The 27,862-nt window shown below is 40.3% G+C and overlaps 1 protein-coding gene across 9 annotated transcripts in view; it reads right to left on the bottom strand.

Moving 5' to 3' along the window:
* adgrb1a (adhesion G protein-coupled receptor B1a) overlaps positions 1–27,862 on the bottom strand; it is a 139,504-nt gene that overhangs the window by 21,494 nt on the left and 90,148 nt on the right. For all 9 annotated transcript variants that reach the window (XM_038712307.1, XM_038712309.1, XM_038712305.1 and 6 more), the window contains 7 exons: positions 19,009–19,135; positions 6,683–6,786; positions 4,924–5,026; positions 4,643–4,793; positions 4,485–4,554; positions 4,138–4,204; positions 1,492–1,577 (listed from right to left, as the gene is read on the bottom strand). In XM_038712307.1, the coding sequence (XP_038568235.1) occupies positions 1,492–1,577; positions 4,138–4,204; positions 4,485–4,554; positions 4,643–4,793; positions 4,924–5,026; positions 6,683–6,786; positions 19,009–19,135 (708 nt within the window). The remainder of the gene's footprint in view (positions 1–1,491; positions 1,578–4,137; positions 4,205–4,484; positions 4,555–4,642; positions 4,794–4,923; positions 5,027–6,682; positions 6,787–19,008; positions 19,136–27,862) is intronic.

Below are 27,862 nucleotides of genomic sequence, written 5' to 3'. Positions count from 1 at the left end.
CTGATACCAGTGACAGCCCAATTGCAAACTTAAATCAAAAGTAGTCACAAGTTCTTGGTCAGTTTTCTAACATTTTCAGGAGCACTCCCAACATTTTGGAAAATATGCATAATTGCTGCCAAAATCAAAGTCAGATGAGGCATCTGATACAGTTTCTGGGAACTGTTTACAGTAGCACAAAACAGCAGGAAGCCAGGGGATACAGCCTCCGTCAAAAGAGAAGAAATGTACTTTCCAACAACTCCAAAGTAGTCACATTAGCACGATATTTACAGTCCTGAAATCCGGTAACTCAAATAGGACAGAATGTTTAAGATGCAGCCAATAAGCTCAGCAGTTGTTGGTCAAGAAATAACACTAAAAGCTGCAAAACCACAATATCTTGTACCATTTATTACTTAAATTTGCTGTTTTGTGGGTATTCAACATATAACATAAGGAATACACCGGGGCAGAACACTATCCCTATCCTTGCAGGTGTTAACTTTTTTTAGAAACTTTGACGCAGATCAACACTGGGATAGGACAATAGTGTATCATGTGATAAAATCGCACACATCCCGTCACGGCAGGTGTGAAGGTTTTTATAGAAAACATTGGCACAGTGTCTACAGAAGGACCCTGACATAGAACCATTGCCGCTTTACGTTCAAATGTTCCAGTTGCTACGGTCACAATATCTTTGAAATTTGGAAGTTGTTGGAAGGCGTATTTTCTTTACTTTTGACTATCTGTGTACTGAGTTCAGAAATTAAACTTGTATTCAGTGGAATTACAATGACTTACAACACTAGCTTAGTACCAAAAAAGAAGATTTTAAAGGAAACATATTATATAACATATTTCGCAGTCTCAACAGTTACTTTGTTGAGTACAATGTTATCCTAACCAACAGAATGATGGCCGAAGCTACTAAACTGTATTTTTGATTGAATTTATTTATAGCTGGGCCTTGCGGTCTAAATGCCCTGCTTCCCTCTACTAGAAACAACAAAACTGGAGAAAAAAAGACAGATGGATTTACAGAACTTTACATCAATAGCAACACCTGCAAACAAAGAGCCGCTGGAGGAAATGCGACACATTTGAAACTTAAAAGAAAGCAATGAGATGAGTCATCATCTTGCTCAGTCTGTGCAGGACCAATAACCAGACAGCCTTCCCCATATCTGTTAACATTCTTCTATCCTCCATTTAGCTCTAAGTTAGATGCATTGCTCATAGTCTTAACTATATGAGAAAACACATTTTACTTTGGTCTTTGGATTAATTCAGTCATATTTCTCTCTTTTGTTTCTTTTTTCTTGTCCTCTTCACCCTCCTATTGTTCAAAATGAATTGTACTTTTAAACAAATTTGCCAAAGTATGAAATTATTAAAAGGATTACTTCAGGCAAAGATCCAATAACTGTGCTAGTCCCTCCCCTCTGGCTGAGCCATCAGGCTGGTTATAGGTCACTGTGTAAAATGGATGTGTGGTATAAGGCATACCCCGCCCTCTCCTTTAGTTTCATATCAGTAATGCCGTCTTTGGACACCAGTTTGTTAAAAACGAGAATCCCAATAACCATGTTAACCTGTCAAAGAGAAGAGGCACAGGATTAAAGCAGAGCAAAGACACTTTCATTACATCAGAACATGCAGCTCTACTCTGATGATGATGATTGTCGTGACAAGATGATGATGGCAGCATGCTCACAAATGTCATCACACACACATTAGTGATACTTACTGTAGGCTCTGCACTGTAATTTCTAGACTGTTCACCAAAAACAGGCACCCAATGAAGTATGAGAGGTATGAAACAGTTGAAAGGATGGATTGCTAACGTGTAAATACATTTTGAATATAGACAGTTTGCTGGGGGAAAAAAATCACACATAAAATATGAGCTGTGTAAAATCACAGGTGAGGGGATGGGAATATCCTTGATGGTAATAATTCCTAGGAATTTCCTGCTTTGAGAATTCACAGTCTACAAATGTCTTGCACAAACCACTCTGAGGCTGTTCCAAGTGGGCCGGGCCTCCAGTATGGTTGCCAATTGGAGCAATATCTCTTTATTAAAGAAGCAGCCTGTGTAAAAAGGACACCCAAAGCAAGCTGTTCACTTGTAGGTGGGAAAGAAGCACTGGGACGTGTAGCTAATGGATTTGATTAGTGAAACAAGGACACTGTACAGTGGGTACTGCCAGGGTTTATGTCTGTGATATACTTCAGATGTAGATTGACCATCAGGGCAGTTGGGGTTACGATTTAAATGTGAATTTGTCTCCATACGATTTTTATGGTTGATGTAAGATTGTCCTTCAAATTTAAACAGCAGCTGTAAGAAAGGGGAACTGTGCTATTTCCATTCTAATAAAGTTGTCACGGCTGTGGAGACCATTATCTTATTTCTAAACACACCACAGACATTTATCAAAAGCACCTAAAACACCAGTAGGATATAGTCATCTGGGACCAGATGTATAAACCATGCCTGGTGAGAGATGTAACCTTAGAGTAAAACATTATTTGTTTAGGTTGGTCGTCAAGTTCAATCTTTGTGTTTTTATGTTTGTACCCTACATTGATAAACTTAAAACACTTATTTTTATGAATGATTCAGTTTTTCAATTTACGTTTTTCCTTTGATCCTGAATTGTGAAGTACTTTGTAAAGTCTGTTTCAATGTGAGCTCTATAAATTCATCATCGATCATCCTTCTGGCATTTAATAATGGTGGATGAGATATCACAGCTGATGATGGCTTACAGGTACACGTGATGAATGAGTAGTACGGGCGCTGTAAAATCAACAGTGTCGTGTGTAATCGGTCTTCTCATTTACAGGTCTAATGAGTGGCAAGCGGACATCCGTTTATGGCTAACTGTAGGAGTGGAAATATGCCCAGATCTACAATGATTTAAGTTTATGAAATAGAATCAGGCGTACATGCAGCTTTATAAATCTGATGAAAAGACATATTCTGTCCTGGTGCGTACACAGTTTTATGCATTTGGCCCCCGGGGTTTGTCAGAGCTCACATGGTGATTTTGATGGTCGATGGCTTTGAAAAGTAGTGTCCTCCAACAGGAAGCCAGTGTTTTTCATGGCTATAAGGTGCTTAAGTGACTTATCATTTGCAAATTAGAATCCAATCTTCATGTTGACATTTTAAAATAAATAAATAAATACTTATTGAACACTTTAGCACAGAGCTAAAGTTAGCTCATTATGTTTTTTTATCCAATTAGATGCCTAAAAACAACCTGACTAATAACAGGGTTAGGAAAAGAGGTTAAGAAGAAAAGAGGAGGTATGTAATTGCAAAACTAGGAACAGGACAGGAAAAGGAAAGATAGTAAATGAGGAAAGAAGGAGGCAGGGGGAAAGAAGTAAGTAGGGAAAGTAAATAACGGAAAGGAAAAGGCAGGAAGTAAAGGAGAACGTAAGCAAGGAAAGGTGGCGGCATGGAAGAAAAGAACAAAGTGGCGAAAGAAGAGATGAGGTAATAAGATAAAGGAAGACCTAGGGAAGGAAATTAGGAAGTAAGCCAGAAAAGGAAGAGCTAGGTATGGAAAGGGGAATGTCAACAAGGACGGGAGGAGGCAGGGAAGGAAAGGAAGAAGCAGAGAAGGTAAAGAAAACAGGGGAATTATTATTTGTTAACTTTTATACTGAAAAACTATTAGATAACTTAGACATAGATAAACTGTTACATAATTAACTACATAACAACCAACAATTATTTTATATTAATAATAGCTAAAATAATGAGGTAGCAGCTTTAATGTTAATGTTTTAAAATGTACCACCATTTTATACACTGTCTGTGTCCAGGGTCAAAATTTTTTGGGATAATTTTATTTACAATGACAGCTGGGTTGCTTTGGTGTGTTTATTTTTTCACAATTTAATATAGTGTTTAATTAAATCATGTTGTTGTTTTATTATTATTGTTATTACTGAAGGTGTTAACATTATAAATAGTGTAAATCCCCACATGGATATATGCATTCTAAATATGCTTTCTGTTTTTAAAGTGACTGTATGAGATCTGTTACATAATGACAGCTATTGTTAATGAAAATTTGAATTAGTGCAGATGTTCTAAAGGCAAACCAACACAGACGGAGAGGAAAGAGGAAATACCAAGACAACAGCTGCAGCAGGTCCAACAAATGCATAGAGAAGACCTCCTTCCAGAGACAGCCAGCAGCTGTGAGAGAGGAGCAGGAAAAAACAGTTGTAGAAAGGTATGATTAGAAGAAATGGAGATGAGGGAGGAACGAGGCAGGGAAGGGGGATGAAACATGAAGGGTTGTAAAGAGGAGGGACGTAGTGTACGCATGACAAGAATGAGGATGGTCAAAGATTGATGAGACAGAGAAAGAGAAAGGTTAATTATGCTGCACACGTAAACCACCAACCAGTCCTGCATAAACAGTTAAAGAGGGGGCGGAATATAAAATACTGGATCTATAGGAAAGCATGCTTACTAGCTTGGTGTTCCATATCCCTTTGCCTTGGTGAATCCTACCGAGATTGCCACTACTAGTGCAGGGAGACCTGGGAGGAAAACAGAAACGGACATTAACACAGGAGAAATGAGAAAGACCAGATGGACGACGTGATGGACAGCAGACTGAAGGCCCACCCCAGCCGAGACACAGGAAACGCTTGCGGATGATACGATTCCTGAGGCGGCCCGTCACTGCCATGTACGACTGCCACGCCTCCGTCAGAACCCAGCAGAACGAGGACAAGAAGAAGAAATGAAGAAAAGCAGCAATCAGGGTGCATAAGACCTGAAACCACAGGAAAAGCCAAGTGAGCAGGATGATTCTTAATGCAGCAGACAAACTGCATCACTGTGGTCATAAAATATCGAGCTAAAGCTAATGGACAGAACACATTGGTCTTGGTGTGGGTCCTTACCTTATTCCGTGTCTGTGTCTGTCCAATGAGAATAAGGGCATTGGAGGAGATGATGGAGAGGCAGAAGTTAATGAGGATGACTGAGCGCTCAGACCGAATGTACCTGCAGGAAAATGCCACAGATTTAAAAAAAATTAAAAAACAAACCTTACTACAGATGAATCTAGCACCACAGACCTGCAGCCAAGATCATACAGGCTTCAGTTTCCAGCCTTTCTCCAGATGCTATGACTGATTTGATTATGCCAAACCAGGCTCCCCTTTACAGCCACAGGTTGCACGTGAATTAGGTTTAGCCATGTTGGTCACCTTCCTCTACTCAAAGCATATATAGTGTTGTTGAAACATGTTTTAATCAGCTAAATATTCTCTCTTATTTGGCAGCTGTGGCTCAGGAGGTAGAGAGGGTTGGCGGTTCAGCTTGGCCCAGCTCCTCCTGTCCAAAGTTGAGTTGCCCCTGATGTACAGGCGAGCACCCTGAATAGCAGCTCTGCCACCATCAATGTGTGAATGGGTAAAAATTGTAAAGTGCTTTGTCCATTTGTTGTTTTAGGTATGAAATGGTTAGTGAATTATGAGTTGTTGAACTTGTACTGCTCCAAAATGTATACATCAATATCGGAAATTAAAAAAACAACTATTTTAAATGAACTCCTTCCCGCGCAGGATAAAAAACGCAACAGTATTGTTAACCTCATTGACAAACTATCTTTAACACCATGTTAGCTAACTAACGTTCAATGTTAGCATTACATTCACAGCTTCAATACCCAGATTTACAACTTACAGCAACCTGTGCAGCTGCATCCATGTCAATGCACCAACTTTGTGTAGTTGTTGTTCATGCATGTAGCTAGGTGGCTGACAAGCTTTGTAGCAGGATTATGTCCCCATCGGTTGCATTGCTGATCACCTCGCAATTTCATTTGTGTCAATTAGTGCCCGTTGAACACACAGAACAAGTCATACAGACAGAAGCAGCAGTAACGTAGCACTTGCCACATGCTGTTCCACGCAGAAAAATCTGAGGAGTCGACATTTATTAACCCACAGTGACCAGCAGCAGGGTCAAAAATTCACTTTTTGGTCGACTCACCAGTAGCTGGTGAACTCAAAAAATGTACAGACCAAAATATTTTTCAACTGGCCATAAAACTGCGTAAGATACTATAATGTACAGTGATAAAACAGAAGTTTGCTTTGGGGGCAATGTTGCATGGTTATAAACTATTTTGATGATAGATATTTTTCATGTAAACATATTTCATGGTTCCAATTTAATAATTTTAATTTATTGTTAATCATTCTGAGGATGGACAGTTGGTTGGACAAAACAAGCAGTGTGCATTTTTCTGCGTTGAGTTAAAAAAAAATAAAAAAAAATTAAACTTATTTTAAATATGCAATTTATGAATACTAATATTTAAAATGTTTGAGTAATTTTGTATGTTTATTTTACCTTGTATGTATGTCTAGTGGGTGTGGTGTTACATATAAGCCATTACAGGATTCTACCACAACCTCTACTCATTTCTCTTTAGATTTCCTTCATGTGTTTTGAATTCATCAGATTAACAAAAACAATCAAACAATTACAGAAAAAAGCTAAATCACTGACTGTTTCTGATAGGACAGCAAGAAGGAATCTACTGACTCAAGGGTGTTCTCATGAGGTTAACTAGTGAAATTGTTCTGATGTTACCTTGCATTAATCACAGCTCAGTGCTGAAGGATTCCACATCAAGATGCTGTATCTTACCTCCAGACAGACACATAGATGATGATGAGTAGCAGCAATGTCAGTGAAGACACTCCACAGCCCACGATCAGCGTCACAGAGGGGAGCTGTGTCTTATCCATGTTCTGAAAAATTAAAGCAAGAGAACACAGAATGTGAAAAAGTGCTGTGGTCATGTCTCTAAACTGTATGACGCAATCATGATTCATCAGACGTTTGAATTCAGATCAAGTTTGAGCTCAAAATATCATCTAATTAGACACACAGTGTCACAGCATCCATTTCAACAGGGGGATGAATAGAAATCGCTCAAAACCATCACAGCAAACAAAGTCGGAGAGAAACTTTAGCCTGGTCTTGCAGATCTGTGGTGTGTATAGACTTTGACAGGAGCTGTCAGCACATGAATACAAAAGCAGAAAAAGTCTCTGTTGGCTCGATTTGTTGAAAGCTCACCTCCTAACTGGGTCATTCATGGTTCAAATGCAGTAGACTACATTTTCCTTACCATCACTTCAGTCTCTGTGATGCTTTTCAGCAGGTCAGAGTTCTCAGACAGTGTAGCACAAGCTTAAAACATTTTTATCAAACTACAAAAACACGGGTTTACTTGCTAACCTCAAAAATGTGTTATAATATATTAATATAAATAATTTTATTGTATAGGACAGCATCATTTTTTACATAATGAGGTCTAATCATCAACAACAATGCTTATTAATGCCAGGTGTACAAAGGGCCAGATTTACTAAAGGTTTGCGTGAGTAAAAATGTGTGCAAACTTGATTTCACCAGCAAATTAACATGTAAGCTGATCTACTAACAGTGTGCACGCAGAATGACGTCTTTCAAAAGTACATGATAGCAGCTGTTGTTCATTTACGACTTTTGCCTTAAAGGGGCTATATGTAAGTATTTGATTTTAATAAATCAAATTTTCATTGCCTTATTGTCAATGGGCTGAAAACTCACTTAGAAATGAAGCACACGCCTGTTTTCTCCGTTGCTTGCATCAGCCACTATTCTGCTTTTAATGTGAGGTCTCCGGGTCGGATTCAGCCCTGTGTGCTCCCGAGCCTCTCTCAGACTACAGCGACAACACGGCAGCTAACGACATGCAGTCCACTAACACCATAAAACAACCAGGTTTATGTGCTGAAGCTCATCAGAACAAACAGGTTCAGATGATCTCGAGTAAGTGAGCATTAGTAAAGCTGGAGAAACACAGAGAAAGTCACGTTAGCTCGCCGGCTAACGCCGAGCAGTTGCTAATGTTATCCCGTGCAAAGTTTCCACATTACTTCACCAACTAACGCAGCTGCAACACCGACCACTGGTCGCTACCACAGTCTCTGAGGGAAGGCTCCTTTCTGTTCCTTGTCACACAAACTGTGGCTGTACACATTAAAAAAGGTAATATATGAACTATCAGAAGTTAATGGTATCCCTGTGAAAAACCCAGTTACATATCTGGGTGTGATAAGAATGAAAAACTCTGCAATAACCTAAACTTCAGCCCTATGATTAAACAAATAATGAAAAAGGTTCAACATGCGGTGGATGAGGCATCTTTCACTGAATGGTAGAGTTCTACTATCTAATACTGAGGGAATATCCAGATCTATGTATCCTTATCACTGGAAATGCCTACTGAAATATACAAAGAATTAGATAAGATACTTATTTAATTTCATTTGGAGGAACAAATGTTATTATTTAGGGAAAGATACCCTATGCAACATAAAAAATTGAGGTCTGGAGGTTTTAAGTTTTGAAACCTTAAAGAATACTTTCCGAAGTTAAATGGCTAACTAAGTTGATTAAAAAAAAAAAAAAAAGACTACAAAATCGATAAATTACTGTGAAGTTATCAAACTTTTATAAACAAGCTCTAATGGCCTGGAAATAAATAGATAGTATTTTATTCATATGGTTGCCGTTATTCAATTCAAAAACACCAAAGTATGAAGAATTTGGCGAGAGAGAAGCATGAGACGAGGCTTCACAGTCTTGGGTTGCTGCCACACCGACCACTGCTGCCACACTGACCACTGGTTGCAGTTGGTTATATCAACAATAAGAGTAGGCATAATCAATAATATATTAACAAAGAATTATGATAAAGATGCATTACAGTAGATATAACCAAATGCAACCAGTGGTCAGTGTGGCAGCGACCACTGTCTTTAGCGCCCCTAGTGGCAGCGACGTCACACCGGCCAGTGTGGCAGCCGTGTGGAGCCTCATCTAATGCCCACACACACACAGCAGTCCACTACTTGCCCCTGATGTCTGCGATATTGCAACAAAGTTTGAGTTTCAATAGCGTGAAAAATGCCACCAAAGACTTATTGCTCACGGAGAGACGCAATTTGACCCTTTATGGTAGGTATAATATTTAAGTGTTATTATTTTACGCACTGATGGCCGCCGGCACATAGTAGCAAGCATATTATCATATGTAGCGCTGTACTAATTGGAGGATGCATCAAAAAGCCAATAATGCTAAATAAATAAGCAGCAGTCAATACAGAGTCAGAATTCTAGTTTCATGTTTGCTGGTCGCCGCCTTAACCTGTTTGTTCAAAACTGTGAGCACGATAGTGGCTGATGGTGGAGAAGTGCAGCCATCCTGTCAGTCATGCGGTGCGCAGCGTAAGGTAGTTTATTAGGAAAGTATGCTCATTTAAGTCTGTTTATCTTTTTAATGTAAATAATAAACAGATTTGTTCAAGATCATTCTTAAGCCTGAGACAGTAGAAAATTCCTCAACACATCTAATTGCTTTGATCCATTCCTCTCTATTAGACAAAAAAAAAAAAATTGTATCATCTGCCAGTTGAGATAATTTAAATGATCTAAGGTCACTTTAGGTCTACTTTGGAACCATAGACTGTATAAAAACTTGAAACTGACCTTTTTTAATGTGTACAGCCACAGTTTGTGTGACAAGGAACAGAAAGGAGCCTTCCCTCAGAGACTGTGGTAGTGACCAGTGGTTGGTGTGGCAATCTCATTATAATATCCAGTCCAGCTCACTAACCGTTTCATTATCATCCAATACATGTAGCTGTGCTGACATTGCTGAACCTCCGGTGACAAGATTCACAGATAGTAAAAATAGTTAACGTAACTGAAAATCAGCAGGCGAGTTAACGATGTAGGACGTTTGCTAAATGCAGTAATCCAATGTATGTAGGAGCATGGATTAGTTCAACCTACAGTTGATAAAACTATTACTGTAATGTTGCAGTGGGAGTTTACCTGAGTTTAGAGCTCTGTCTGTTCTCCCTGTCTGTCTATAGCTGCTGTCACTCTGCCTTTTTTCGGGAGTATAGAGCCGATAAGCAGCTGGCTGCGCTGAATGAAAGGTACTGCGCCGGTGTTGATCTGCCTCTGAGACTGGAACGTTCTAGTAACAGAGCCTGTCGGATTATGCTCGCTCATGAGTTCAAGCGAGCATGCATACGAGCACGCACCTGGTTGCAATCTTAGAACCGCACCGCTAGTGGCCGCTGGAAACTCCATAATGCCCCCTTAGTAGTGGGAGGGGTAACATGAAAATATTTATTTACTATACGTAATGTGTCTAACAAGCCTACAAGCAATTTCATGTGAGTGCAACAGCATCTGTATTTAATATATCTGAGAGGAAGGTGCAAACCTCCAAGTGTTGCGCAGAGATGGCTACTGTCATCGTTCCGAGAAGGAGACACAGCCGTAATGAAAGAAAACGTAGAGAAAGGTTCTTTTCCCATTCGTGTCAATATTTTTGCCATATTGGAGCTGTAGGCTGACCTAAGGGCTGATTTGGAGCCAGTCATAAGAAGGAGTCACACAATACTACCCATGCCCAAACCTTTAGCAAACTTTTTGCAACTCTGCATTTCCTCGCGCAGTGTGCGAACCATACCACAGCTGTTTTTTCAATAGAAAGGTGCGTGGCCAGAGGGAACGATCACCAGCTGTCGTAATAGGGACACAACCCACTGTAGGTATCGAAGAGGGAATGGGGCGTGGCGGTGTACAGGGACAAGGACAGGAGAGCTCGGAGCGACCAGGCACGCTGCGGACGGTCGATGATTGTTCCCGCTTGCTGGATGAAACAGGACGCTCCTGATTTTACTCCTAATCCATGATGATACAGAAATATAGAAATTAATGACAAAAAGCATACTGTCAATATTTTAGAGATCCCCCAAAATTTAACAAATCATGTTTTTAGGGGAGTTCATGTCTTATTCCCTAGATCCCCTGTATTTCGCACCCTGACCTTGCATCTGGGTCATTTCAGCATACTGTGGCTGTTTCTGCTGGGGTTTCCCAAAGCAGTTTTTCAGGTGCGCTGTCCCAAGCACTGCAATCTCAGGCAGGGCGGGCAGGTACAGATGATTTCCACATACTCGGGACGCACTGAATGAAAAGGTTTTTACGCAGTGGCTTCTTTCCCTCCCGACTCTCCATGGCAGAAACCATTAAAACACACAAAACCCTCATTTAAATACTGCCACCTCGTTGTGTTTGCACCTGTTGTCATCTACGCAATAAATCCTAGTTAATCACCCATAACAGGTACCACAATTACACGTGCAATATTTTAGAATGCACACGCATTTTGTACTCTTTATTAGGGGTGTTAGTAAATCCGTCCCAAAGTCCGCATGATCACCTCATTATCTAGATCCAGATATCCAGACATGGACCACATCTACATGGAAGGGTAGAGGTGGGTGTGCTTGGTAATAGTTGCTTTAAGAGCAACCTATTACCATGTTGAAAAATCAGTCTGTCTGGTGCAAAGTTTCAAATGTGTTGCACCTCTGAACACATCCAGCATCACTGATGGGTGTGGTCAGAAGTGTACTCTGCTGCATCTGTAACCACAATCAGCATGGTGTTCAGATAGAGTTCACTTCTATCTCACTGCAGCAAGGTGAGAAGTTAAACCACTCGATGTAAGTAAAAACACCAAAAACACATGATAAATAGTAGAGGAGCTCCCTCAGCGCAGCTAGCATACTGTGGACTCATTATGTGTTTAGCTTGGGCTTTTATTATGTGTAATTCTGTGGATAATAACATGGCCGGTATAGAAAATTCAACTTGAGAGACTGATGATTTGACTAGAGACTTGCAGATGGATGAGTGGAGCCAGTGACTTTACGTGGGCAGCCCCAGTTGCCTGGCTGTACAGAACAGTGTTTATGGTGGTAAGTGGAGTTGTAAAGGTTAGAGGGATGACTTCACGCACCCTGACACACACCAGAGGAAACCCAGCGCTGCCTTAGGGAGCTGTGAACTCAACTAAAAGAATTATACTGGTATAGCTTTCAGTGAGAGGCTTTTCTACCCTGACAAGAATAAAATAATGTGGGGAATAGTGCACACACAGGCACGCACACACATACACAGTGTACATACTGGTATCGGATGCAGAGCAAGGTGACTTCAAGGTGAATCATGAATAAACCACAATACTTCAAATCAGCAGAAACACACGCACGCACGTACTCACGCAAGCACACACACACCCAGTGATGCGCGCCTTGACAAAACAAACATGCACGTGATATAGGACCGACATTCTTCCCTATCCTCTTCCCTAAACTAACAGCAAAACACCATCCCCATGCTACAGCAGACATTGTCTTGGTTGCCATGACTACCCTGTAACACGGCAGCTGCAGCAGGGTGCACGAGAGTCGTGTAAGGCTCTGTGTTTATGCCCGTGCTGCTTTTCATTTCAGTTTGCCAATATTGATCTCTAAATACACACAGTAATTAAAACCTCTTCTCTTTTTTTCCCCCCCAACTCATTTTCTTCATTACAACAGTCACATTTAAAAGTTCCAGTTAATGTATTTATATAACGATTTCTCCCAATAAATTCTCTAAGGGCTTCGCAGATAAGATAACTAACTAATCAATCACAGAAAATTAAAGTAATGTAGGATGCAAAAATATAAAGCACAGGGAAGCATACCAACAAGGTACACACCAAGCATGTTGGAGAAGTACACACCAAGTAGTTAGACCCCTTTGATACCAACAACAGCACTGCATCAGAAGATACAGGTGATACAGATATAATGTTCACCAATTTAGACGAGCATGTCAGCATGCTATCACTTGTCAATTAGCACTAAACACAAAGCACGAATGAGGCTGAAGAGAATGTCATTAGTTTTGCAGATGTTTTGTCATAAACCAAAATATTGGACAAATTAAAAAAATAATTTGGCCCTGATGGGAAGGTCCGGGACCAAAGTTATTACAATTCATCGTCTGGGGACCATGAATGTGTATGTTAAGCAATCCATCCAATAGTTGTTGAGATATTTCAGTTCAAAACTAAATGTCAAGTGCATGGTGGCGCAAGAGGAAAAGTTAGGGGATCACCACAGTGAGTGAGATTCATCCTCTGGAGACCAGGAATGTCTGAACCAAATTTCACGGTAATCCATCTAATACTTGTTGATATTTCAGCCTGGACCAAAGGGGTTGACTGTCAGATATTGCCATCCCTACAGCCAGTACAGCCAGTAAAAAGAAAAGCAAGAAATGAGGCCACTGATACTCAAGTTAGTTACATGAGCAATCAACCAAACTTACCGTGGCTTTAAACCACAGTCTATCCCTAATGGTAGTGTGTGGTGTTATGGCCAGGTGAAGAGAGTTAAGGTGAGGTGAGGGGACAGTTTAATGAAATAAGCTCTGCGGTTGGTGGTGGGAGGGGTGGATGGTGGTTGGACATGAGGGGTTTCACCCACCCCCCTTCTAGCAGGAGATAATTGGCTGAGTTTATAGCCTGTCTTGTCTCCAGGTTTGATGTGTGTGCCGGGGCCAAGTTAATTAAATCCCTCTGATTAATCTGCACTGCAGTGAGTTCCTTCTCTAAAAGCAAAGGGGGGAGAAAAAGATTACGAATGCAGTGGAACGGAAAGGCGTCTGCTGAGACAGACAAAGTTTTACTTCCTCCTCAGCCAATGACAGAGCTCGGCTGGAAGTCTCACACAGCATCCAATCGAGAGCGCTACCATCCAAAACAAAGTGACCAGACTGCATTATTCCACATGAGCAGAGACAGAGATGCTCCAGCTCCCCCCCACTGAGGAGGTCCACGGGATGTCACTTCCTTCAGAAATCTATTAGATGAAGCTGTTTAAACAAGTGCAACTATTATGAAGTACACAGAATGGATATGAAAATGGAAAGGTAGCACTAGTCAAAGAAAATCATTCTTGCTTCCTAGTCAGTGAGGTTTGTTGCAAATCTGATCAGTCAATTAAAGTGAAATTATAAATGAAAATAAATGGGAAAATATACAAATCTCTATTGTTATCCACTAGTGCTGAACGATAAATCATATTTTCATTGTCATCGCGATATGAATTATGTCCAATAAACACACAGCAAAGGACTGCCTGACGCTTAAGACCTGAGCCTGGGCCTGAGCTCCTGCACACACAGACAGAGAGAAGTCAGCGTCCAGCAGAGCAGAGCCAATCATTTATCAATACCCCTGTTCAACAAGCATAAACATGTAAACATGTAGAAAACCAAATTCAGTCTGCTGTGTTTTATACAAGCACAGCGCGCTAGGTTAGCTAATAGCAAATAGTTACATACTAGCTATAACAAAAGCTGTATGTATTCTAACTGTTTAGCTTAATTTGACACGTACCTTAAGAGTTTTTCATTCTTTCTAAACTTCAATCAGTATTTTGATGTCAGGAATACAATATTTTTTACTAACATTTTAGATTTGTTGATGATCATTGAGTTTATATAAATCGCATATTTTCCTCATATCGTGCAGACATATTATCCATGTCAAACAGCTAAATGATAAACTGTGAACTAGCGTATTCACTTAAAGATACCTGATATTAGAGCTAGAGATATTAGTGGCAACTATATTTATAAGTGATTGTCATTCAAGCAAAAAATGCCTAATACTCACTGGTTTCTCTTTCTCATTTATGAACGTGCTGTTAAATATCATTGTAAATGGAAAATCTTTTTTGAAGTGAACAAAACAACCAATTTGCAGACATTGCACTGAAGATTTCTGATGGGCCTATTTTTTTTACTACCAAAAGGAGAAAATATCCAGCAAATTCATTAATAATAAAAACAATCGAAACTAAATTGTATCTGGTTTAATCAGTTGTTGGAGCTACATGCTCGAAGAACTTTTTAATGAACGCCAGCTGGTCACACTGTGTGCAGCTTCCTGAAGTCCTGTTCATCTTGAGTTTGCCAGGCAATTAGCAAATAGGGACTCCAAGAAGAAAGAGTGACGCACCATACTTCCAGCAAAACCACAACTTGCCTTTTCTCTTTTTTATGCTTCAGTTTTTGTATGGATTAAACTAGAGAGTCATAAAGTATTAATAAGTGAGATTTAGAGGTGCTGCTAGGTGGATCTTCTAACCTTTGGACAGAGCAAGGCTAGCTGTTTCACCCGTGTTTCCAGACTGACTTCAGCTACATTACCATACAGACATGAGAGCGGAATCATTCTTCTCATCTAACTTTTAACAAGAAAACCAATAAGCGTATTTCATGAAATATAAAACTGTTCTTTTAAGTTGGCCAGCTTAAATTGCCAACTCTAAACAAAGCATTCAGTCACATTACCATCTTCTACAACACAACATGCCTTTGAAGTTAAGCAACAGTGTATATTTGCATGTAAACATGTATTTTTACTCTCATTGGATATTTGTTTTTTACATATCAGCAGAGCCACATTGGACAGATTCCATTACCTACTTTAAGTATGACTACCCCAGATATTTTGTGCACCTTCATAGATCTTCAGACTGTGATTATAAAGAGAGACAATTTAAGAACACTTAAAGAGCCCTGAATAGAATTCTATGGGAAAAACCCGTAACACCAAAGATGACAGTTGGACACAGATATCCCCCTCAAGAAAACTAATTGTTTACTTTTTAACAGCCGAGCCGGAGAAACATTTTAAGCCAATCGTGTAGTAACATGGACGTGCACAGCTGAGGTTTGCGACAGTTCCAAATGTTGTGGTGGCAGAGAGGACATGTAGTGCATCTGATCTGGTCAGATCAGATGCACTACATGTCCTCGTGACTGTGTGACAAGGTGCCAGTTTTGATATGCGGTACTTGCAATATGTGTCAGATAAAACAGGGCGCCTTTTATAAACGTATATGGTTTATACTGACTGCGTTTGTAACGTCAGTTAGCATAGCATTTGTTCAGGCGCTCCGGTGGGATGAGCTCATGGCTCCATGTCACCGGCACTCTAAACAGACCCATAAATGAAGTCGGTGTCGTAAAACCTTGTGCATGCGTAGTAGAAGTATAACCTGTGGGGGGAAAATGTTTGTTAAACCTTACTTTGGGGCTAAATCATCAAACTTCTTTATCAGATTTTATGGGTGAGGTGCAGTTTTTATGTCCCATTGACCACTGAAAGTGCATTTATGCCTATAACCACATTCATTTAGATAGGGGCCTGTTCTTGTTTGTCTGATATAACTGAGCTGTTACCAAGATGGCTGCTGAGTAGCAGGACTTGCCTATAAGGACTTTATTATCAATCACTGTGTGTAATTTATTTTCAGTTTAATTTTTCAATGACTGGTTTTATGTTTCATATATTCTTTGTTGCACACCACTGCGTGTGATATTATCTGTATTGAAACATGCTATACAAATAAAGCTATTATTTTTATTATTAGATGAAACACAAATGTATACATCCTGGACTCAAGAGGATTCTGACACGCCAGGGTCCTGAAGCTCTTCAGACCTCAGTCAGTCCTGTTTAATCTTAGAGTGTGAGCTAATTGGTCAAAGAGGTACGTCACTGTATCTATAGGCTTCTGACAGCACATTCAAACTGGATAAAAGGCTTACAACATCCAAAATGATACAAGCACATGCATATTCACTCATTCTCTTCCCCCTCTACACACACAGGTCTAGCAGTGGCAGTAAACTGGGCTTGATGGTTGGGGGTTTTGCCTTTAAATACAGTGGATTCAAACATTCTCTGTTTTTCCTCCCAAAAGCCTGCAGCAAAGTTGGACTGAGCAAAATGGACACGAGAGGTGGAGTAAATGATGTAGTAAGCACAGGGAAAGCTTAAATATAATGCAGCATCAGAGCATGAAAAATGGTGTGATGAAATGACTAAGGGGTAGAGAGGAGAGGGATAGGTGGAAAAGAGCAGCGGAGGGAAAGACAGAGAGGGGAAAAAAGAGGTTGGGGTGTTTATCATGCTTGGGCTGTAGGAGGTTAGCTGCAGACAGAGTGGCTGGGCCCTTTAGAAGCCACTATGTGATGCAGAAAGCATAATTAGCATGGTAGCTATGGCTGTCTCACAAAATAATAAAATATATGGGGACAGGGACAGCAGAATGAGAAAGGAAAGGAGTTGCTTTTTCCTTAATTTCTGGCAAAAGGAGTCGCCACAGCTTAGCTTCCCTCAGGGCAAGTGAGGCCTCCAGGCTGCAACGGAGCTGTGGAGGAGGTGGAGGCAGGCTGCAGGGGCGACAGCAAACTGAGGGCTGAGCCCATTATCAGATCTCTGGTGTTCATTATGTGTTTGGTACCTTCTCTGTAAAGATGTAGGGCACAGCAGTCGTTAGCTAAATGCTAATGCTAGTATGTATGTTTATCATATTCACCATCTTAGTTTAGCATGTGAGTATGCTAACATTTGCTAACTGAACCAACTGATCGTGATGCTCGAGAATAAGTTAAGGGATCAAGTCATTACAGTCATCCACAGGGGATCGCAAATATCTTTACCAAACATCGTGGCAATCCGTTTAGCGGTTGTCAAGACATTCCATTTAAAACCACAAATGTCACTAAAGAAGTGTTCCCAGTCGGAAACCATCAGTGTCCATACAAAACATTGTGCTAATCCAGGTAGTAGATGATAGACTAAGATACAACTTTGACCTGCTGGTGGCCCTAGACTAAAATCCAGGGGATTACCAAAAAACGTGGGATTCATCAACACAACCATAAATGTCTGTGATTGAGAATTTTAAGTAATTAACAGATTAATGAAATGAAAATGAAAGAAATCTTCGCAGCCCAAGCAAATGTCTTTGAGAATAAGCATCACTCAAATGAAATGATGAGGGTCTTAAGGGTGGCCTGCATTACTACCTCCCTTGTCTCCCTAAACAAACATGGGCCATATTCCTGAATTTGTGTTTAGCTTATTGCACTAACTATTGTTTCTATCTATTAACTTGACTTCCTTGATTAATTCATTCACTCCTTGGTCTATAAAAAGTCATATATCATAAATGAACTGAACATTAGCTCTGGGATGGAGAATGGTTTTAGGATGAAAGGTGTGTTTTCATTTTTGATTGATCTACTGATTCATTTTAAATCTGTCTCTCGGACTAATCATTAAACCTACAAAATGTCAAAAGTAATGTCAAATATCCGCACTACCTTGAACAAAGTCTTACATCCTCTGTGTAACCCTTCCTAGGCCGTGCACGGAGCAGGATGAACAGCACGCCGCCTCCTGTGTCTTTAAGAAAGCCTCGGTGCCCATGCTGTTACCAGGGCAACTAGTGAACAAACTGCTTCCGAGGCAATTTCCAGTCTAATAATAACTAATCGCACTGAATGAAAATTCACCACAAAGACACTGCCCTTTCCCCAAAGAAAGTGGGGCACGTTTGAGTCACTGGGATAGTGCTGTGATTTTCACACACACTGCAGGCTGGCTGTGTCCAGCTGCAGCCACCGTGTAAGGGAACTCAGATTCAGATTTTTGGACTGGCATGCAGCACCTTCTCCACGGGGCCTGGTAACCATGGAGACGCCATTGACAAGTCTAATATGTTAAAATATGTTAATATGAGCAATTGTTGGTGCAGGGGTGCCTGTGGGTGTTATCATCTGCTAACATGATCTTAAATCCCACTCACCATGTCATGTACATCAGCCCACATCTCATCACCACCATCTTAATGCACAGGTTGGCACAGTGCTGTCCTTCCTGTGTGCATGTCACATAACACAAACAGCCTCCTTCTTGGTGTAAAGTGAATAAAGACCCCACCAACACCCCCCACCAAAAAATCCCTACTATTAATAAGACTATAATAACCTTTTGCAGAATGGCTTTGGCATGTCGAGACGGAGAGAGGGAAGGAGGGGGAGAGAGAGAGGGAGGATCTGTTGATATGTATGACAATGACGCCCTTTGGAAAAAAAAAAAAAAAAAAAAACAGCTGATGCATTCACATAAAACCCCACAAAAACACACCGTCCCCGATACCTTTAACGTCAACGAAGTCAAGGGAGGTTGTCGGACTTACCATTTCGGGATTTAGCCGTGCTAAAATGGCGAAGGTGGACAGTCTGTCACACACGCATTTGGTTCTGAATGAGTCGACTAGCACGGCTTTGCAGCCCCTGGCAGACCAGGATCCCAGCAGTGAGGAGCTGCACAGGAGAAAACACACACACACACACACACACACACCGCACACAGACAGAGAGACAGGCACACACGCATACACACAGAGAAGCGATGCGGTGAATATAGAGAGAGCCCCGGCCAAAAAAAAAAAGCAAGAGAAAGCGTTTGAAATCCCACGTTACACCGGCTATTAAATCCACTTTACATCTCCGCCGGTTGCAGGAGAAAGCGCAGGGAGCGAAGTGAACGCGGTGATGAGGAGGCTGTGAGGCGGCGTGCTGCAGGTCTCTGCCTGGAAACATTATCCCTACACACTGCTAACAGCCCCAAAGATGTATTATTACTATCATCATCATCATCATCATTATTATTATGATGTAAGAAATAGTGATAAAGTAGGCCGACTATTAGTAAACTGGTAAAATGGTACTAAACATAATTAACGCAGTTAATTTATAAATAGCCCAAGTATTACACATAATTATTATCAGTGGTTTTTATTTAATAACACCCGTAATTTAATAATTATAATAACAATAATAATAGTCTTTGTAAGCCGAATAAAAAACGTTAGGTCTACACTAGCCTATATGATGTGGCGCTGATGGATGCTGGGAAATGGGTGCTACAAACATGGTAACCTGGTCTACTGAGACATTTTTTTTTCGTTAGTGCATTCAACAAACACAAATCCTGAAAAATGATGAGACTTGTGGTTCCATAGTAACAACCAATCACACCAGCCACAACTGACAAAAGATCATATCATAGTAGAAAATAACACAGGTGTAAGTAACAATGCAAGGCTTATAATAATGGCTGCATTCCATTTCGGGTTACCAGTTTCAGTCTATATTATTGTGCATGTTGGCCCACTAGCATGGCTCACTGAGATACTTCAATCCAATGGAACCATCATTCATCTTATTAATTCCACATGTGCTTTCCAGCTATGATAATTTAAAATGTCTTTAAAGAGAAATCTTCATTTCTGGTTTGGACATAATGTTGTGGGGATTTTGAGAAAGGAAAGAGAAATCTCCACAGGTCATTGGAAAGAGTTCAGTGTCTGCTACTGCTAATCTGAACGTTTCCATGTGTGTTCTGAAAAGGCACTGTGGAAGCTTTTTACTGCCAAATAAAAATAATGATTACACGTTTTGAGATTGAGTCAAGATTTAGATTTTCTCATAATTTAAATCAATTATTTAATTCAATTAATTTTTGAGAGGATTTTGACCAAAAGCATTAGCCTACTTATCATTATAATAATTCACTTTATCATTTACATTTGTTTTTTTCCCCCTTTTCCTGGCGGACATCTTGCAATTAGACAGAAAAACTCTATTTGACTGGGCTCCTGACACACAGGCCGTACATTACTCTGCTTCAGTGCACAGAGAAATTAAGCAAATATGTCAAATTGATGAAAAAGAAACCATGTGCTTTGAATTAACAACAGGCAGCAACAGGGTACAGAATTAAATTCTCCTCGCCCACATTTACACCGACTTGATTGACTTGAATTTACATCGACATGATTGAGCAGCACGCGGGTTTTGACTCAAACTTGTACTCCGGCCATAGAATCCAAATTCATTTGTCAGGCGCTGACAATAGCGTGCACTTTAAATGTCGATCTTCAAGCTGCCTTTTGAAATTAAGCTCTGGAAAATCTTTAGACTGAATTCGGGTCTCAAATAGACTAATCAAAAAAAAGCAAAAGGCAATGAGTTGATTATTTATGTAAATGTTGTTGTATGGGTCTGACTCAAAGAATTCCATTTCATTCTAACTTTAGAGTATTACTGACTTCATGGGAGTGTGTCAGGTCCTCTGGTTCAAAGATTTCTGGGAGTATTCTGCACTGATTATATCATATCATGTAAGTCGCAACCAAAATGTGACGGAGCCATAGCACAACTGGAACACAATGAACCCGTGCGGTGAACATGAGAGCTAACCTCTACAGATATCTGGTTCAAAATCAGGATTCAATGCAATGGGGTGACAAATTAAGGGAAAACCAACATAAAGTGTTTTAGAAAGTGTATTTGCAACATGAGCCTCCAGATCATCTTCAGTGCTTATCATAGATTGAACTCTACTGGAGGGATAGGCAGCAGTCAAAAGATATTCCTTCATTTGGTGCTTTGATGATGGTGTTGGAGAGGGCTGTCTAACCAGAATCTCCCATAGGTGATCAGTTGGGTTGAGATGTGGTGACTGTGAAGGCCATAGTGTATGATTCACACGATTTTCATACCCAGTGACATCATCAAAACATTCAGTGAACCCCTTATGAGCTGTATGGAAGACTGCATTTGTTACGTTTCCACTTAGTCAGGTGATTTCTTTCATTTGTTGTCCGTCTATGCAAAACCCCAACAACAGCAACAACCATAACAACAGAAAAGGTAATGAGGGCAACAGATTAGCAATAATATTTAACAATCACAACCTCACACAGCTACTGGTCTCATATCTTCTTAGACAGAAATACAGACTACATACTGGGTTTGGTCGCATGTGTTTGTGTGTGTGTGGTGTTTGTGTGTGTGTTAGCCCCACGAGGTGACTCAGTGCTGACATTAGCACATCACCTCTAACAGAAATCCAATATATTAGGAGGACTCTGTATGGCTGATGTGATTAGGCCTCTCTGTGAGCCACACAGTGGCCTGCAGACAGTCTTGCCCTAGAGTCTAATTGGATAATTTAGGTGCTGGTCCAGCAGCCCTGCATGGAAGGATGTCCTCTGCCAGGAACAGGCCACATGGATGAAAAGCAGTCTGCCAGCACGGAGGAGATATCTAAACATGGGCTCTTATGCAGAAAGCTGTTAGAAGGAGGATTCCTGCTTCATGTTCACTGGTCGGGTTACAAAATGATTGATGTATACCTATTGGGATTATCTGTGATATAACGAAATTCAAAGATTAAGACTGAATATGTTTGATCTTGGGCAGTTCAGACAATATCACTGTTTAGGTGACAAAGCTATGTACTGCTGTTTAATATGGACAAAATAACTATGAGTCTTAACATTGGGTGAACATTTAGACTATTAATTTAATGAATTTAATTTGAAGAGGGATTTTGGGGAGTAGGATGCATGATGTCGAATGGCATCATGGGAATTGTTGTAACCAGAGTTTTTGAAACCTGACCCATACACTAGCTACTTTAGGACAGCTCTTTTACATATTTACTCATTGTTACATTCTATGCTGTTTTTATTTCTTTTAAGAGACCACCTAGCAGCTAAAGAGCCAGATGTTTTTTCCAGGAGCTGGTGGAGACCAAAACAGAGCTAAAAGGGGAGTGAATAGTGTATTTACACAAACATGACTCCAGCTGAATGCTAATGTTGCTCTGTTCCTGCAACCAACTGTAAAAGGTGATAATGACTTATAATAATGTGATGTTTAAAGATTATCACGCTGACCCCGAGAGGCAAGTTAATGCAGGTTTGATATTTGCTCATCACAGCTGTAATAAAGGCAGATATGTCAAAGCCCACAGTAGGTGAGTCCAGCCAGTTTTAAATGAGAGGATGCATCAGTAAAGCGCCTGACTAGGCAAGCAGGTTTAGCTGGATTGTGACTAGATACTGAGGGGAAAACTTTTAGAAATTCTTTAAACTCTGACACATGGTGTTCTGTTCGTAGACTAAAGTCAGTCAGATGTAGGGCAACATTTTCAGAGTATTTCTCAATGTCCTGTGCTTTCAAACAGCTGGTGAGTTGGCTGGCATATGAGTTTGAATGGATTAGCGTGCTCTGAATATAAATACACTAGAATGGGTGCAGTCTGTTCCCTGTAATGCAGCCTCTTTCTATTCAGAAGTACTTGTAAACAAACATGCCCCCCGTCTACTGAACTTCACCTCCTCTTCTATAATTGTATTACAGTAATTGATGAAAACTCCACTTTAGAGTGGTCAGCTCCAACATCCTTGATGAATCGAGGCAGCTCCTCAACATCAGCACTGAATCTGTAAACTAACTGAGACAGCAAGGTTGATTTGTATGATCAGAAGCGAAGCTAGTTAGTGACTGCAGTCTGGTAAACAATGTCCAGCCTACGCACAACAACCTCCTCTAAATCAATCCCAAAAAATGTCTTTTGACCTGCCTTGCAGAGACGCTTTGATGTCATGCATGTTCGATTTGTTTTCTGTTATTTGAACAGAACTACCCATCTCTGGATTTAACATTTTTTAAGTATCTGGCCTGCTTTGACCGCTGACAGAATCTATGCAATATTGCAGGGATGTTAACTGCAAGCAGCACTGACAGCAACACGTGGATGATGAGGGGAAGTGACTAAATGAGTTAACAATGCACAGACTTTTTTTTTGGTCAGAAACATTCGGGGCGGATCTCCAACCATTAGATAGAGTGATTAATGGAGTTACATATAAATGCTGTCCAACAAAAATGTTATTTTTTCCCCTGAAGTACTACAGTACCATTTCTGTATCAGTATACTGGCTTGGGTAAAGGAGTGCCAGGGATGATCCACATCTGCAAATCAATGTTTTCAGTCACATTATACATATCTTACTTGAAAGATGGTGACTGCCAGACACCAACAATATGTGAATTTGGTTTAAGATTAGAATCTTGATAAGAGGGTACATTAAAGAATATGACATGACGGAGTGTCAATGGGCTTTCAACACTAATAAGGGATGAAGGACTTGTTAATGGCATATGTTAAAATTGCAGCTCCTTGAGAGTCTCCAAAGATTGATGCTGCTGTATGGGCCCAACTTATTTTTCCTCTGCAGAGAAATGGCTGGTTTGTACACCCGGCTAAGATCTGATCACTATGCGAGCCAGATCGTGTTCCAATAGCAATGTGTGCTGTGGCATTGTTTTTCCCTATCCAGATCAAACATCCAGCTGCTGATCACACGTATGCTGACATTATGAAATGAAACTGGCTTAAAGTTATATTACCGTAACAACAAATTACCGAGTATTATTCAAGTGAGCCATGAGCCACTGCAAATGAACGGAATCCTGTCAATTCTACAACAAAGTTTAGGGTTAGGTTACAGTGTTCAAAGTCAACAAACTATATGTTGGTTCTCATTCCTTTGAAAAAGATTTTGTAGTCTTTCAGCAGACACTACCTTTACTTCCTATCATTAAAAACAGAATATTTAAATATTTATCATGAAGGGGCATCTGTTGGTCTATGGGTTTAGGGAACTGACCATTTGCTGCCATGTCTCAGGCCGGGGACCGGCATTTGCATCTTGTTTCCCGTCTCTCTCTTCCTTCATTTCCTGTGCATACAATGATCCAAAAATGATCATGAAAACTGTTTATAATTAACAACCACGAAGTCTAATGGGAAAGTTGCAGTACCAGACACTTGGTATATTCCTATAAGAGGGGGGTTGGAATTGTCAGTATTCTCTTAGACTGCACTCTCACAGCAGACTGATGCCAAATTACCTTTAGTTCAAGTATTTATAGCACATCAGGTGAGGCATACTGTTAACAGTACTTAGTAATGATGTCAGTGTGAGTGTGAGTGAGAGTGAGAAAGACAGAAAGACGCTGCTGATGTTCTTGTTATTGATTTCAGGAGATTGAAGTGTGGTGAAAGTGAAGGCCCAGGCTGCTTCACAGCTCTTATCAAAATGACAAGGACACCTCCTCAGTTTCCAATTTCTCTCCCAAATATTAACTCATTAATCATAGCTGCTGTCCAAGATGAATTTTAATTTTGCATAGAAAATGTCTCCCCCCCCAGGCCCAACCCCCAACCCCACACCCAAACTCAAAGATATTAGATTCTTTGTCCTTGCTATGTGTCTGCCATTGTCTCTCCTATTATGTTGTCTCTTACGCTGATGTGGATGGTGATGACATCCCAGATGTGACCAGGGTCAGAATTATCCAACATGTATAGAATGTTCATAATATATCATTTTAAAATTTTCATTAAAACTGCTTTAGACACAATTTTGAAGCGATATTAGATACCATATCCATCCATCCATCCATCCATCCATTGTCAACAGCTTAACCTTGCGTACATGGTCGCGGGGTAATAGATACCATATGTTCTATAAATAAGTAAATAAAGAGTTAGATAAAAGCAAACAAATATGTGCTGGGCAAAAACCACTTAAGGTAGTGAAACTGCTATAGTGACTCACAAGGTATTTTTAGCATAAAATGTACATTTCCACAGCAGCATCATATAAAACTGAATTTCAACTACTGAATCTCAGTCACTTCTGCTATAATGTTACGCTACGGTCAATGAATCTCAACACTTCCTGCAGCTCCTTTAAAACAAAAAACGACCGGAAAAGGCAGTGAGACATGTGAGCTAAAATACTGGTGAGCTTTTAATGTGAATTGTCTGTGCTGAGTTTAACTAATGTTATCTTAACACCAATCGAAAAATATTCAACAATTAATGTTGGTCATTTTGCCAACAAGTTTATATCACCTACAGGGCACAAGCAAATAAAGACTGTTTGCTAATAAAGCCCGGGTGCTGTTAGATACTTCTCAGCCCGTCTCAACACTACTCTGCTTATGGCTTGATGGACAGGTTTTAGCTCCTTGTGGAAGACGTATATCCATTATCGTCCCATAGCGCATTCACTTTGGTCAGGTGATCTGGCTCTCTCATCCCTGGTACACATGAAAACAGGAGAAAGAGCCTGTCAAGGGAGTCACACCTGCAGGTCGAGAATGAGAATGGCCCTTTTATTTTTTAACCTAATATTGCTATACTACACATTTAAATATATTATGTATTAATGTAATATAACATAATGTAATAACTAATCTAAATTTGTTAAATCTGTGTACATACATACTGATGGTAGGTAAGTCAGGTGGCTCGGGGTGCCACAAATTTCCTTTAAAGGTGGGCCGTGGTCTAAAAATGTATGGGAACCACTGCAATTGACAGCTTTTAATGTGGAATGTCTGTCCAGGAAGTGTTGAGTTTCACGTATGGAAAAAAAGTAGGACCAATTGCAAATATTTTGTGAACAAAACAGCATTTCTTTAATGTAAGCCTTCATATAAAGGCCTAGTTCTCTTTGCAGTTAGGGTAAAAAAAAGCCTCTCAGCAGCAATTAAGTGTGAATGAATGTAGACATTGTCTCAACTGTCATTTTTAAGCTATAGCAGGCTGTCTTTCACTCTTTGTCTTGGCGCATATAGACCTGCAGGTATATGTGCCAAACCAACCTCTTTTAATCCCTTGACTGAGGCGATGAATGTTCTGCTCTTCATCTCTGTAACACAAGTGTGGGTACCCATCTAAATGCAAATGTCCAAACCTGCATTGCAATAAGACTGCAAAATGTTTGCCTCTTTCTTTCTCCCTCTCTCTTTCCCTCACTCAATGCTCACGCTCTAACACGCTCACACTATTTTCTTGTCTTAAACAAATTGGGCACTTAAGAGCAAGGATCAAATGAGTAGTGCTTTGAATTTAGCCACAGAAGCAATAAAACGTAACTGTTCAGAAGGTTGTTTTTTTTACTCCTTTTCTATCCTGTCATGCTTGCCAATCGCGTTCTCTCTCTCGCTCTCTCTCTCTCTCTCTCTCTCTCTCTCTCAGTAGACTCCGAATTGCTCTTTATCGTACATGTTGATGTGTGTGCGTGGGCTGGGAGGGGGAGGAAAGCTGTGAGCGACACTTTTAATTTTCCACATGCTGCATCAGTGTCGTAGCAGTGATAGCATGGGGTTAGCGTTTTCCCAGACAAGAGCTGCGGAGCTGTCCAACACACTCAGCACCTTTCACTGGGGAGCACTGCACTGACTTTGTCAAGATAAAAAACAGTGTGGCCGGCCATTGAACCTTCAGAGGAAACTCCAAAACATCCACCTGGAGTTGCAGGAAGTACATATGCGCTATAGTTGCCAGTTTGACTAGTTGTGTGTGTGTGTTTGTGTGTGTGTGCTTGTGTGTGTGGGGGGGACCTGATATGAGATAATTATTTGAACAGATTATGTTTATTCACCATAAATTACAAAACTCGTAATGTCATTTTATGACATGAAATGTTTCTAGACAATTTGAAGCTTAGATAGTTGCCCTTAAAGCAAATAAGTCTGGCATTGGGCCAAGTTTTTTCAAGTCATTAGATCGGCCAGAACAAAGTCAATTTATCATTTATAATCCGCATTTACCGTGTGCCTGTTTAGCTCAGTCTGTAGTAGGGTTGTGTGTTCAATCCCTACTTGTTGCTAGTGTTATCTTTATCCCTTTTCAACAAATTGATTATGAAGAGATCGTTTTAAATGTTCACATTAAGCACATGCAGCAGTGTGTTACCCCCCGCTTATTTTCATCTTTAGGCACAAGAAATTCCTGCGATTCTCATTCAGGGGAATCCAATCTCACATTTTCTGACGGCTTTTTCAGAGGTGTGTCAAGTAAGCCAGAGACTCTTGAATTTCCTTAAGAACTTTTCAAAGTAAAAGCTCACAAAATAAACACGACATAAAGTACTGCTACAAAGATGTTCTCGCACTTTTGTTTTGTAGGCACAATCACTTAAGAGCAAGTGATTACGTGAGTAACTTTTACTGTCATGACTGAGATCTGTTTCAGTACCAGTCACTATAATGTTGTTGTTTTTGTTTGCTGCTATGAAAGTAATCTGGCCACAGGCCAAATATTATTGCTGGTGGGCCAGCTTTGGCCCGCGGGCCGCCTATTGCGAACCACTGCCTTAAAGATATGATATATAC

The sequence above is a fragment of the Micropterus salmoides genome, unplaced genomic scaffold (assembly GCF_014851395.1).
Source record: "Micropterus salmoides isolate LMB-PRFRI ecotype aquatic unplaced genomic scaffold, ASM1485139v1 Ms_hic_scaffold_11, whole genome shotgun sequence".
Lineage (NCBI taxonomy): Eukaryota > Metazoa > Chordata > Actinopteri > Centrarchiformes > Centrarchidae > Micropterus > Micropterus salmoides.
The sequence above is the reverse complement of the archived record's forward strand: the minus strand, read 5'-3'. Positions and strand labels throughout refer to the sequence as shown.